This window comes from Coregonus clupeaformis, chromosome 26, assembly GCF_020615455.1.
Source record: "Coregonus clupeaformis isolate EN_2021a chromosome 26, ASM2061545v1, whole genome shotgun sequence".
Taxonomy (NCBI): Eukaryota; Metazoa; Chordata; class Actinopteri; order Salmoniformes; family Salmonidae; genus Coregonus; species Coregonus clupeaformis.
The window spans coordinates 49,493,471-49,508,815 of NC_059217.1; the positions used below are offsets into that span (position 1 = coordinate 49,493,471).

The 15,345-nt window shown below is 43.6% G+C and overlaps 1 protein-coding gene across 2 annotated transcripts in view; it reads right to left on the reverse strand.

Moving 5' to 3' along the window:
* Positions 1–1,596: 1,596 nt before the first annotated feature.
* Positions 1,597–15,345, reverse strand: part of LOC121540876 (nuclear factor of activated T-cells, cytoplasmic 1) — a 74,703-nt gene continuing 60,954 nt past the window's right edge. For both annotated transcript variants that reach the window (XM_045207917.1, XM_045207918.1), the window contains exon 10: positions 1,597–3,289. In XM_045207917.1, the coding sequence (XP_045063852.1) occupies positions 3,234–3,289 (56 nt within the window). In that variant the 3' untranslated portion in view covers positions 1,597–3,233. The remainder of the gene's footprint in view (positions 3,290–15,345) is intronic.

Consider the following 15,345-nt stretch of genomic DNA (forward strand, 5'->3'; position numbering starts at 1 on the left):
CGGTTGGGATGGTATTCCTGGGGTTGTACTCATCCTTCTTCTTCCTCCAAACACGGCGAGTGGAGTTTAGACCAAAAAGCTCTATTTTTGTCTCATCAGACCACATGACCTTCTCCCATTCCTCCTCTGGATCATCAAGATGGTCATTGGCAAACTTCAGATGGGCCTGGACATGCGCTGGCTTAAGCAGGGGGACCTTGCGTGCGCTGCAGGATTTTAATCCATGACGGCATAGTGTGTTACTAATGGTTTTCTTTGAGACTGTGGTCCCAGCTCTCTTCAGGTCATTGACCAGGTCCTGCCGTGTAGTTCTGGGCTGATCCCTCACCTTCCTCATGATCATTGATGCCCCACGAGGTGAGATCTTGCATGGAGCCCCAGAACGAGGGTGATTGACCGTCATCTTGAACTTCTTCCATTTTCTAATAATTCCGCCAACAGTTGTTGCCTTCTCACCAAGCTGCTTGCCTATTGTCCTGTAGCCCATCCCAGCCTTGTGCAGGTCTACAATTTTATCCCTGATGTCCTTACACAGCTCTCTGGTCTTGGCCATTGTGGAGAGGTTGGAGTCTGTTTGATTGAGTGTGTGGACAGGTGTCTTTTATACAGGTAACGAGTTCAAACAGGTGCAGTTAATACAGGTAATGAGTGGAGAACAGGAGGGCTTCTTAAAGAAAAACTAACAGGTCTGTGAGAGCCGAATTCTTACTGGTTGGTAGGTGATCAAATACTTACGTCATGCAATAAAATGCAAATGAATTACTTAAAAATCATACAATGTGATTTTCTGGATTTTTGTTTTAGATTCCGTCTCTCACAGTTGAAGTGTACCTATGATAAAAATTACAGACCTCTACATGCTTTGTAAGTAGGAAAACCTGCAAAATCGGCACTGTATCAAATACTTGTTCTCCCCACTGTATGTATACTACTGTATTGTGCATTGTAAGAGACATTGAAAAAAGAGACCTTAGAGGAAATAAATAAATCAACGGAGTTTAAATGTCTTCATAAAGCCATGGTAAGATAATTGAATTTGTCCCATACATGTCAAGGTCCTGCAGTGTCCATTTCAAGCTTTATTAGGCATATGGGGGCAGGTTGGAACCATTCAAGGTTTACCATGGTCAAATAGTATAAGACAAGAAAATCCAAAGCTGTTGAGTTATAGAGAAAGTCTTAAACTAAAGCAAGCCATATGGAGCATGGATGGATACGGCGGAGAATGAGTTCAATATGCATAGAAAGATGATTCTGTATCACTGCATGGAAAATATTGTTTCAATGTTGAGGGTGAATTCGATATCTAAAAATGTTATGTCATTCCAGACAGTCGGAGGGATAAAACACCATATAGGATTTCTGGTAATGATTTGTGTCAAAAGGAAAGGGTTTTTATAGCACATGCATAGATTCATGGACAATGCCATCTGGTAAAGACAGCAATATAAAACAGCTAGAGTAACGCTGTATGTGTGTGTGTATGTGTGTGTGTGTGTGTGTGTGTGTGTGTGTGTGTGCGTGCATGCGTGCGTTTGTAAAATGCTCAACATAAAAATCAAAGTAAAATCCTAATAACAGCAATGCACATTTCAGTATTGTCATTATTATGTAATTTATTAATTCATTTTTTATAGAACACATTGAGTGTACACAAAACACCATTTGAAATTGCCATAAATATTTCATATTAAAGAGGAAATATGTTTCACCTTTGTGCCTGGATAGAAAATGATTAAGAGTTACAATCATGTTGTAGCGGGAGAAACACTGGAGAATAAGGCACAATACATCAATCTGTTACATAGAGCCATGCTATCATATATTCCACATGTATTCATGAAGCTATTTAATGGTATAGTAAAGCTAAATCATATATGTCATTAGTATTCTCTGCATGCTGAAGAAAGACATTGTACTTGACGACATAGAAAAAGACTGCAGATCTGTCATCCTTCGTAAGAAGAGACCCCGTAGCGCAGTAAGGGCTGTCTGTCCTATCATACTAAGGATATTCATCTAGATTCTATAACATTTGGTCATGACGGAAGAGAAACCTGTGCTGCTACTATGGTAAAGTGCATTACGTACTGATTGAAGCCTACTGAGCCACTGTCTCTAATAGTAAAGAAGAAGCTTGAACAATAATTTCAAAGGTAAAATCCTTTGATATGAAGAAATCAATTATTGCCAAGCTGAAGTCTCAATCCTTCTCTAGCTTTATTATAAAGGCAAGTGGAATAAGATTTTGTCTTAGATAGTCCTTATCGTCATATGGTATGTACATGCAAACCCAGTTGTTCTCCTTCGATATGTAGGCTCTTTCCTGATTGTCTAAGCATTTCTGAATATTTAAACAGAAGGGTAAAGGGAGGGGGAGGCCAGAGCAGAAGGAGAGAAGAGGCACTAGGTGTCAAGACAGATGCTAGCGACGAGGTGGTACACATTGGATCATCATAAAAAGGAAGACAATGAAAAAACCGAGGAGCTAAACCGCAAAACTGCATAATAGATTTAAGGAATACACAAAGTACATTTCAAATACATGTTTATACAAAGAATTTCATACACAACATTCAGTATAAATGGACAAGGACATAATAAAAAAAACAGATACACAAATCTAACCTATACATGTCCACATAATTTCCAGCCATTTTTAGTTTCCCTGTAAACGAATGATTGAAGTGATCGAAGTAACATAGAAAGAAGCGAATCTTTTTTTCAAAGGAGACAAAGACGATTGCATTCTAGTCAGTGAGTGATGTTGTAAGGCACCGCTTGGGTTGCTGTGGTTTGCCAGGATGCTCTGACCAACATATGACACACCCATTGGCTTGTCCGTACATTAGAGTCCAACACACACAAAGAAGAGGTCATCAGTAAAGAAATGAGTGTTCAGTCTTACTGAGCTGTTTGGTCCATGGAAGAGCAAGAGTTGTCATTTAAGGCAAGTGTAGTAATTGTCACAGTCCCTCCCATTATATCTAAGGCCGTCTCACATTATATTCTAACATTAGTTCATATGGAGCTTTGCAGGTTCCTGTCAATGACCTCAAGTTGGCCAATCGTTCTGCAGTGTCACGAGGGGCCAGCGAATCAGGCATCTGGGAAATGTAGGGATGAGGAAGTGGTAATGTGAAAGCTCTCTGTTAAGGGGTTCCTCATGTGGATATAGGAGCTTTGGTTTGTGGTCCCTTTGCCTCTGTCCCTTTTTGTCATCTGCAGAGAGTTTATGTATTGAGATGCACTGAGATGCTGGACAAGTCGTTTCGGATGATCTCATTGACTGTGGAGACAAAAGGAGAGATATTGTTACTCGAAAACCCCTCAAAACATACCTCTCATTATATCATCATCATTGTCACAATATATCATCATCATCATCATCATCATCACAATTTTCTGTGGCTGTACCTGTACCACATGATATTTGGTGGTTAAAAGTTTGTCACTGTGATTTCTGCAGATTCATGTAAGACCAATATCTTCACTTTCTCAATAGTCAGCACAATTGCAAAGTGAAAAATATATAATTAATTCTAAATCTCTTTTGACACGGCAATAAAAATGATTTTCTTAGGAATTTTCAGTAAATCGCCACTGTGGGATTTAGACACAAATACACACTCACACACACACACACCCTTATTCTCTTTCTTGTATTTCCTGTTCTAGATCCTGTGCCCGCGCGTTTCCCACAGTCGGGCAGACAGAGGGCAGTCCCCTCTCTTTATCTGCTGTGTGCTTTGGCACATTGGGGGGAAGTGACTGACCCATGCCCTAGGACTGGGAGCAAACAAGAGGCTCCTCTGGGCACCCCATGATAAAGCAGAGGAACAGAGACAGAGAAGGGCCACTCAGTCTGGAACTCAGTGAGGTCACCATCCACATCACTGGAGCCAGGAAAGGAAGTCAGCCCCCTCCTCATATCCACTCTGCCCCCACAGACCAGGGCAGACTGGGCCTACCTTATCAACCCCTGGGCCTCTGGACGTACGCACGCACACGCACACACACACACACACACACACACACACACGCACACACACACACACACACACACACACAGAGTTGGGGCTCACCTCCCTTGCATGAGGAACTCCCACTGGAAAAAGTCAACCTGAGCCAACACCGCTGGCTGTTTTTACCAGTGATTCCGCTTCGGGCTAAACAGGCTTTTACACGCGGTTATTTTTAGTTACGCCTCCACGGGACAAAAAAAAGGCACAAAAGCATGTTACAATGAAATGATCAAACTTTAATGCCAGTCTTCAATTCCATGGTTGTGAAAGAAACAAGAAAATAGCTTGGGGCAAAGAAGTGTTGTCGAAGGGAGGGAAAATCCAACACCTCAGCAGCGTATGCCACAAATGTACCTTTTCTCTGAGAGAAAAGCAGTAGCTTCCTCTCTTCTTGTCAGTCAGGGTAAAAATACTGCCATGTCGACACCCACGTTTTAACCACAGTGTTGTTTTTCTATGCTTTATCAACTAATATTTTCCATTTTCGAGGCGCAGGATTTTCCATTGTGATTTAAAAAAAGATATTGTACAGGTAGTTCAACTGAACTGCCCCTGATGGCCTCCTATCTGAGCCCCATTGACGTTCAGAAAGCCACCGAAACAGTTATTTATAACTAGCTAATGCCATCAGTTATCTGTATCTCAAGGGGAAAATAATCATTCTTAGGTAGGCCACAAAATTATTGACTGACCAGGGACAAATTAGTTTGTATTCGTGTTTGGTGTTTTACTGTGCTTAAAGCTCCCCATAAGATGTTATGTGGAACTTTATTGCATTATTCAAGGTCCACTCTATTATGAAGTCTGTCTCTAATTATATACACAAGTTACTAGGTAGGGGCTGTCCTAAATTGTAGGCTAGTATCAACGTTAAGGCTTCAAGCCCTGGATCATGTTCATGGAAATGTCTTTGGAAATGGTGATGGAAACGGCTTCAAACAAAAATCAACGTTTCTGATTGGAAAAGTATTTCAGGCAGTTTTCTTCCATTTAGTGCCTAATGGACATGACCCAGTTGCATTACTGTACCCTAGGCCACCCTGTCTAGTCCTTGAGGTGAGGAAAGAAGGGGAAATGGGTCAGAGGTCATCTTCCATGACGCAACACTAACCCAGATGACAGCGCTTTACTCACTTCACTCCCCCATCCACCTCACTCTCTCTCATATGAAAGAGACAACCACAAAAACACAGTAAAATGGTGAGAAGTCATATTTGAGGGCGAACATTTTGTTTGAAATTGAATTTTTGCTATAAATCAAGGCAGTTCAAGGTATTGCACAACCTTGTGAGTTAGTGCAAGACTGCAATGTATCCTCATAGACTGAGTAAGACCCTATCAAATATGCTCCTGACAAAATACAAAAAATTATGATACTTCATGCATATGATAAAATAGGGATGTTGGTAGATCATGGCGTTTGCAATGCCAGGGTTGTGGGTTCGATTCCCACGGGGGGCCAGTATGAAAAAATATAATGTATGCACTCACTAACTGTAAGTCGCTCTGGATAAGAGCGTCTGCTAAATGACTAAAATGTAAAAAATGTAAATGTATAATTGTAAAAATAATATGAACCTTCGGTAGATAGGCAGTCAGTATCAAATGTAGTTACATTATATAAAGTCATATTAATTTAGGTTATGATAATATTATTGCAATATTATTGCAACCACTACAGATGTTAATGTGTGACTCTCCTTGGATCAAACTTTGATTGATGATAACACTACTATTGGTCAATCATCCATATATTTATATATTCTTATTCCATTCCTTTACTTAGATTTGTGTGTATTAGGTTTTTTTGTTGTGGAACTGCTAGATATTACTTGCTAGATATTGAAGCACAAGCATTTTGCTACACTCGCAATAACATCTGCTAACCATGTGTATGTGACCAATACATTTGATTTGATTTGATGCAATTCCAACCTGCTTGACAAGCTTCTCAACAGCATCGGAAACATATTTTTTTTTGGTTCCGGTTTCTCATGTATGGAAAGCTATAAGTGGGAGAAGTCCTTTGTTGAATAAACAAAAACAGTGGAAAATTCAACTGAACATATTCCACTCATGCAAAACAACACAATCCTCGGACAAAAATTATGAAAGCGTCATCCTTTGTTATCTCAAGTACCTCTAATCACGTCCAAACCACAGCTATAGCTGCCAGCCTGTTTAACAGCTCATTTTGGAAGGTGTGTGAGTGACAGAGGGGGATCTCAATTGTGTGTTCCTTGATTTCTCACCTCCTCTCTCCTTCTCAAAACACATAGAAGATCAGAGGGGAGAAAAGTTAGATTTTCTCCTACAATCAGTAGGAGACAAGGAAGTATGGAAATATAGTTGAGATTCACCCTGAGAGTGTGTCAATGAAGCAGCCATCGCTCCTACTCACCTCTATAATTATCCTGCTGCAGTACTTTCTATGTGTTTGTGCAGTGGAGAGTACACATCTAACCATATTTCTAAGGACGGACAGGCAATAGATGGATGTATCTATGGGATTGGCTTGGGTTGGGCTTTCTAATGTCTCTGCTACAATTCAGCTTTCCCACAGGGGTGTGGCCATTCTGAACAAGTGTATAGAGAGCTCTCCAAGGTACTCTCTCTGTCGACATAAACAATCATTAAAAACAACTTCCCTCATCTCAAGGAGGAGCTACAAAGCCCAAAGTGCACAGCAGAGGGACTGCAATGCCGTATAATTAAATTTCAAGCTTTGAATAAACAATGTTTGTCAGTTGTACATGAAATTAGAACACAGCACCAAGTGAACCGGGAGGTTTAGATTACAGGCTGCTGTTAGGTTAAGCTACCGTAATGTGCCTGAAATGGCCGCCAAGGCAGTAGGCACCCAAAAGGTTAAAGAGCTTGTCAACGTTCAATTCTGATAAAGACTGATCCGAGACCAACAGCCAAGTCCATCAGAGCAGCAGTGGAGCAATTTGGCTCTATTTTGATTTAGTTATCCAGGCAGAAGCATTATGACTTCATTTGGGCGAGGAGAACGCGCCACCCGAGCTCCCCTAGCCGAACCTGACCCGCGCGGGGGATTGAGTTAGCCGAGGTTAGCGGATAGCGTTGGCGTCAGGGTTCGATAACATCCAGGCTTCCTCTGAGAACAGAGGATAGCCATGTGGTTAGAGGAGACGGAGAGGAGAGCCTCCCGGGCCGCAAAAACGCTCGGTGGTCCCTGCAAGCGTAACCCGATTCCCCCTATACCCAATCAACGACTGGCAATGACCTGGCAGCAGCGCGGACTTCACTTCACCTTCTTCCTGTTCAACTTTCTAAACATGCCCTTTGAACTCTGAGTTGTAAGCGTTGTAAGAGAGGCATCCTGCTTGGGAGTTTCTATTCTCTCTGGCTGCTCATGAAGGAAGGCATAGCTAACTTCCTGAAACACTTTCACAGGTTGGATAAAACTACATCAACTCCAGTGGTGTTAGGGTTAGAGACCTCGGTGCTGTATGGAGGGGTAATCTTCCTATGCTTACACTTCCCCGGGCCCTCGAGTGCCCCATAATGCCTTGTGAGAAAGACAAGCACAGCTTCCACCTATTGTGTTGTTCTGGCTCCCTACTGCATATGAAAAATCTAATCATAATGGTCATTCATATAAACATGCTGTCTATAAACATGGCCACACACTCGCATGCAGGCACACAAGTGCACCAACACATACAGACAGCATCCATGCATGCACGCAGGCAAACAGATAGACAGACAGACACAAACAGGCACACATGCAGACAAACATGCAAACCATGGCATGAAATCCATATGATTTAGGAACAATAGCGGAACGCAACAAAATTATGCATTACCCTTCTCTATTTCAAAATACTGTAATAGGCGGAAGAGGGGAGTACAGCCATTTGGACATCCACAAAACAAATGCTAAACCTTGTTTGAACTCAACGTGTATGTGAAATTGATTTGTTGAGGAAGCTGAACTGGAGTTTGAAGCTGCTGAAGAGAGACAATTGAATTTCCTGCTACATATTACTTTTGTTTCCCCACAATATCAAATCTGCTCTCGGTTTCAGCAGAAACGCTTAATGGATCATTTGCAGCCTCCCACACACGTCTGCAACAACTAGAGGGAGAGGCTGGATGCACGTCACGCACTCCTCTTCTCATAAGAATCTGTCAGAACCAGTGTTGTGAAGGGGGGTGAAACGGTCAGAGCATGCAGACATGCACGCACATACCCATGCACGCACGCACGAACACACAGCCTATGCATGCACGCAGACACACACAGACAGACACACAGACAGACAGACACACACAGCACGCAGCACACTCACGCACACACACATACACAAACTCATCCCTATAGATAAACGCAGGTGGACACAGAGAAATCACACTAAGCTAATTCATCTCAGCCTAGCAGGTAGACAACAGCGTCTGATACCCTAGGAAGCCCAGTGGGTGTAATGATGTGATTATATGTGCAGACAGGGATATATCACCCCCACAACTCTGCTGATGTGTGAAGCCTGCCTTTCCCCATGTGGAAGCACTCAGCCTCACGACTGACCGGAGGAGACTAAAGAAAAAGTTAAAGTGTGTGCTAGAGAGAGCGGAGAGAGAGGGGGGGTAAAAAATGAAGTTGACTGTGAGGGTCTCTGCTCGAGTTTTACAACCCTTCCGGCAGCAGCTGGCCAGCTGCGCAGACGTCGATGTGTGCCCTGGGCCTCGGCCAATCCGCTTCCTCCACTGCCAAGGTGCACACCAATGGTAAGGGGGGGAATGGGGGGGGGACTAATGGTTAACAGAGGCTGAGGCTGAGCCACGCTGGCTGAGAGAGCGAGAGAGGGAGTCCTTGGATCTCCAGGAATACTTTCCTCTGATGGCTGCTACTGCTTGCCGGACCTCCGAGTATAGCTCCACGGAGAACAGCCTTGAAAAACTGGCAAAGTTTCTTAATACCATGTGGAGCGGTGGAGAGCAGGGAGTGGGGAGACAGCGAGATAAAGTGGAGTGCTGCTCTCATCTCATCTAATCTCCACCTGTGTCTTCCTACGTGAGTCTCTGATGTGCTCCTCATCTCAGACTACTTCCTTTATTGGTCTCCGAAGTAAGATGAAGCCTGCTCGTTGCCAGGCTAAACAAGTGGATCCCCTAGAGAGCTAGCGAGCGTCTGCTCTGTGCTCAGCCCAGACGGAAAAACACCAGGCAGTAGCCAGAGGGCTGCAACAGCAGCCTCACAGACCGAAACAGGCTGAAAAAACAATAGCCAGCCACCCCAAAATTAGACAGCAAATCTAAAAACAACAGCTTTTTCACTGAAAACCACCCGACACTGATCTGCTTGTTTTGGCAAGGCACATTCTCTTTGTCTTCTATGGTATGTTGCTACTGCTGCCTCTCCTCCCTATCTTACTTCTCTGTGAGATGCCGCCGCCGCCCGTCCCTCTCCTCCTCTCACTTCCTCTAAGGCCCAAGGGGCGGTGGGGGTGTTAGCTGGGGCCCGTCTCTAGGGACGATGCTGGGGAGGTGTTTACATGGTTAGGGCCGCTCTCCTGTGAGCTCATCATCGAGGGACTGAAATGAGTCACTTGATCATCTTCCCTGTGTGCTCTCCAGTTTCTCTACTACTAACAGTACAAAGTAAACCAGCGGTACCAAGATTTCATGATATATTTGATAGTGAAATTAAACAGGGGTGTTAATCTCATTCTGCATGCTATAGTTGTGCTCTATGTGTTTCTTGATGTTTAAAGCTGCAATATGTAACTTTTTGGGCGACCCGACCAAATTCAAATAGAAATGTGTGTTATAGATCTGTCATTCTCATTGAAAGCAAGTCTAAGAAGCGGTAGATCTGTTCTATGTGCGTTATTTCTATGCTGCCCGTTCTTAAGTTTTGTTTTTGCATCTTTTACTTTTGGTTTTGTACACAAGCTTCAAACAGCTGAAAATACAAATTTTTTGTTATGGAAAATATTATTCACAGCGGTTTAGATGGTACAATGATTCTCTACACTATACTTGCTTGTTTTGTCACATAAAGTGAAATTAGGCGAACTATTAGAATTTTAGCAACCAGGAAATTGCAGAGCGATTTCTACATAGTGCATCTTTAATTGAACAACACTTTATGAGAAGATGTAACTTCACAATGGGGATTGAGTAAGTGGTATAAAATGAGGCAATGCCAGTGAAATAATGAAATAAATGAAGTATTTTACACAACAATGTGTAAATTGCAGGTCACAAGTTCACGAGCAACATAATCAAGAAAGAAAGAATAATAATAAAGCGCAGCCAAGCCTAACGAACCACAACATCCACAAATATCTGAGTGAGAGAGTGAGTGAAACACACGTTTGCATGGTGGAGATATGAAAGGAGACAGATTAAAAACGTTCAGCATGCCTCATTGACTAAAGGTTTCATGCTAAAATAACGATGGCCATCAGATATGCCTGGTCTGATTGATACCGAATTGGAAAGGCTTGAGGCAACAGTGGCTAATGCACATGGATAGAGATCTCACTTTTTGAATATGGTGGAAAAGCTTGGACATATTGAAGCGATCATACTTTGCTAGATTACAACCATCTGAGTGAGAATTTGGCCGTACACCTGCATATAATCGGGATTTATGACATCAGCATTTGTATTCTGCCTCTTTAAATCACCTGTTCCCTGTCAGTCGTAATGTGGGATTTCAGAATCCACGTTTTTATATAGAAAACCACATTCCCTGCATCCAAAAAGGCTTACCTCAGTGCAAGTTTTATTAGCCCCTATCTATCATAGACATAAGGCTTAGAGAGGTACCTTGTCGTTTGAGTGTACGTGTGTGCGTGTGCTTGTGTGTGCATGTGTGTGTGGAGAGCCTGGCACTTGGCCTTCCACAGGACCGTTGCTCTTTCCATCCCGGTGAAGAGGTATGAGCTCTTGTTCTTTGCCATCTCTTTCATGCATTACAAGAGGAAGCCCTTGAACTTGAAAATATACTCCTGGAGCGCCCATCCCAATGCCAGCAGGGATATTGCCTCAATCTGCCTCGCAATGTTGGATATACAGCGAAGACCTTGCCATGAGGAACTTCCAAGAGTCACAGCACATCACAGCGCAGCACTAAAACTCAGACGGATGGACACTAAATCCACAAAAGGCTCATGCAGTGCAGAGAAACTCCTCCTGTCTCTTGTCTCCAACACTCCTGCTGAGATCTTGCTGCTGACCTACAGGGTCAGACTTATATTTGACTGTAAGTCTCAGATCTGATTCACACTCAGTCCACTGACCTGGAATCTGCTCTGAGTCTACACTGTTTTAAATCTTCTCCCGCCTGCTATGATCGGTAGACTGAGAGGTAAAAGGGTCAACTTAGGGTGACTCATGGACTTACTTACCTGGGCTAGGGTTAAAGGGAAGGGGGTGGGTTGGCTTGGCAAGTCCTCTCCTCACGTCAACCTCTTTTTTGATTTACCTAGAGTGCAGACAGACAACCTTCCTACATCTGGAGGTTCTGATCCATCCAGCCAACCTAGATAATATAAAATCTATAGGGATCCCAGGATATCTGTTCCAACTTCTTCCTACACACATCACAGCAACCATGCGCACACATGCAAACTAACACACAGACAGACAGACAGACGCACGTACGCACGCACATAATATCCTATCTGAGCCGTCACTGGTAAATCATAGCTAGCGGTTTCACCTGATTATGGCCATACGATTTCATCACCTGTAGATTTAATGCTTGCCTTCGCTTGGGGAATTCGCCACATGAACGTCTTAGCAGAGAGGGAGTCCTGCTCTTTTTTGTAAATACAGTAAATCTTACTGATTCAATTAAAACATATGTGACATCTCCACTCACTTGGAGCATTTGCAACTGACCTTATCTGACACAAGGAATGTGTGAGCAGATGTGACATGAGTGATTTATAATACCTAATAGAGAGAATATCAAAGAAAAATAAACTAAAGTTTTAAAGAGCGCAGCTTTGCAATCTCATATCACAGACAAGTTTTAACCTGGACTCCCCTGACTAGCTCTTAGTGGTCTTACCTCTTAGTGAGATATGGCAGTAGACAGGGTCAGCTAAGCTTCCACCTTCTATACATGTTAATATAGAGATGAGAACTTAAAATTGTAGTATGAGAGAAAGAGGTCAGTCTGGGGAGTCTAGGGACTAATTGAGATTTATATCCTTCACGGTTCATAAGCCAGCAATGGGACACTGAACGCTCACCGCTTCTGAACGATCCTTAAAAGCAAACCCATTCAACCTCAGCGTGGTTTTTCTATACACTCCTCCTCTCCGAGCCAAGTTTTTCTTTCTTAGACTTCTATCGATTCAGTTTCTAACAGCTTCTGCCCAGTCAGAAGCGCGTATGTTCTGTCTGCGTGTGAAGTACAGGGGCATTGGAAGAAACTGCCAGGGAATCTAACCAGAGAATGCATGCTTCTTGCTTCACGCTCACATTTTCCCCTCTCACTCTCAGTATGTCTGTCGGCCTCTTCTTCCCCACTAAGTTTTCTCTGGTCGACAAGCTTCTCGTGAGTCTGCCCTGTGCGTGTCTGACTGAATATCCCTGGATCTAAGCAGGTGTTGAGGGTGCCTGTAACCCCCCCATAGCCTTCTCATTGCAGCTTCTGTCCACTGGGTAAAAACTGGTTGAATCAACGTTGTTTCCATGTCATTTCAACCCCAAAGATCAATGTGATGACGTTAAATCAACGTGCAAAAAGTAATCAACCTAAGGCTATTTCGTCTTTTTCTCACCCAACTTTTAACCTAAATCCAATGACATGGTGGCATTTGTTGTTGATTTCACGTTGGATTCACGGTTAGTTGACAACTCAACCAAATGTAAATCAAAACTAGACGTTGAACTGAGGTCTGTGCCTAGTGGGTTTCTCTCTCTCTCGCTCTCGCTCTCTCTCTCTCTCTCTCTCTCTCCCTCTGTGTCTCTTGTTCTCTCTCTGTGTCTCTCTCTTTCTCTGTCTCTTTCTTTATCTACGATTCTCATTCCACAAGGAGAATATATACTCTAAAGTAGCTTTATACTACGACAATATCTCCTGTGATCCTGACGCTAAAACTTGACATGATTACAGAAAGAAATCCAGAAGAAATCGATAATAATTATTAATGTGTATCGGTGAAAACTCATTTTCTCTCTGTTGAAACATCTGTGTAGAGGATGATTTGTGTAATGGCGTGCACCATTGAAACAGGGGGTGATGTGCAGTTAGTTTATAGGCCAGTGACAGAAGCTACTGGGGGACTACTCGTTCTTCCCCACTCTCTCTCTCTCTCTCTCCCCTGCCCCCCACCCACTTTCACTCCCTCCCCTCAGCAGAACACAGCAGAGACGGGGTGCTTTGCCAAGAGCAGCAAACCTCACGGCATTCCCCATCCTCCCTGGTTGGAACAGCCCTCTTCTGTTGACATCCGTCACTACAGGATACTATTTCACTGAGCTAATACATTTCAGATGGGGCCTATTATTAAGGAGTCTGAAATGAGAGATCTGCTTCTGTTTTCCGATGCCACAGGTATTTACCTTCCCCAACAAACTAACAACAAAAACCCCACCGGTATGAAGAGTGTGTGAGTGAGAACTCACTGGCAGATCCGCTTTGTAAAGGGGGACTTAACACAGGAATGTGTGTTTGTCTGTGTGTGTATCTACGTGTGGGCGTAGATCGTGTGTTGTGTGTGTGCCAGCAGACAATCACAGCAGTGAGAAAAGATTTACCGTGTACCATTCAGAAGCCAATATGTCAGTGGTCTGGAGCAGAGGAAGCTACAATCATATCTAGTATAATGGCTTTGCCAGGCTACAGATAACCTCAACGGCTCACAGGCCAAAAGGGAGTCAAATGAGAGTCAATCAAAGCCTGTGGAGAATAATATAAACAATCCTGTCAGTGTTGTAAACCACATGCACATCAATCATCTTTAGATGCTGTGGAGAGAATGCATGGGGCTATGGGGCGCAGGGGTACCACCACCCCCACCACCTCCCCCAGATGCACGGCCCATCCCAGGCCAAGCCACAGGCCTCTCTTTGGGGCTTGACCCGCTGCGATTCGCGTGGCTCGGTGGCTTCTGAATGTCTACTCTCGGAGCCTCAGAATGCAAGCCACAGAAACCAGCCATCTAAACGGCTGCGTCAGGAGAATCTGCATAAACACACATCACATGCTCATCCAGGCAAGTACAAATGATAGAGTAATAAAAAGTCCTACCAACACACACATACACTCACACGCACGCACGCACCCACATGCGCACACACACCTTACTTTCGTTATATCTATTATGAGAAAGCACAGCTAGCCACAGTGTCAATTGGCCACTTGGTGCACCTATACAAAGGACTTCGCTTCAAAGAACTGGAGTTTGTGATGCCATAGATTGGCTTCTACCTAAATCAGTTCACGCACTGTACCTAACCATGTGCGCACAGCATGGAATAATTAGACAATAATCAGACACTCTCACAGTAGCAAATCGTCTCAAAGCATTCCAGACATCTAAGCATTCTTTCATAAACACAAAACCCATTAAAAAGGAAATCTGGTCTCGCATCTAATTACATCAGGCCTCTGACATGGAGAGACCCAATTTGTTTAGATATAGGGCTGCAGTTACGTGGTACACGGATTCTTTCACAGTGACTGTGGATATTATGACAGAGCGGCTGAAAGCACAGCAGACTACTGTGGTTAAGCTGCCGGGCCTGTAGGAACACATTTGAAAATACCCAGAGCCCAATGGAACTTAATAGGTTGACATCTAAGAACTTTTGCCTCTGGGGATGCTCTTGAGACAAAAGAGGTCCCCTAAATATTGCCCAGAAATGACCTAATTGGACAGAAAGGGGCACATCTTCCCACACCCATGAGCAAAAGCATACATTATTAGCTTAAAACAAAGGATTGTTGCATATCGCGGGGGCTGTTCGATGCTAATGCAGTACGCCACAGGATGTTTTTGTGCTAGTCAAGGGCAGTCAAGTCTGGGGTGAACCAGGGGCTATATCTGTTCTTAGTTCTGAATTTTTTGAATGGGGCATGCTTATTTAAGATGGAGAGGAAAGCACTTTTGAAGAACATCCAGGCATCCTCTACTGACGGAATGAGGTCAATATCCATCCAGGATACCCGGGCCAGATCAATTAGAAAGGCCTGCTCGCTGAAGTGTTTTAGGGAGCGTTTGACAGTGATGAGGGGTGGTCGTTTGACCGCGGACCCATTACGGACACAGGCAATGAGGCAGTGCTCGCTGAGGTCCTGGTTGAAGACAGCGGAGGTGTATTTAGA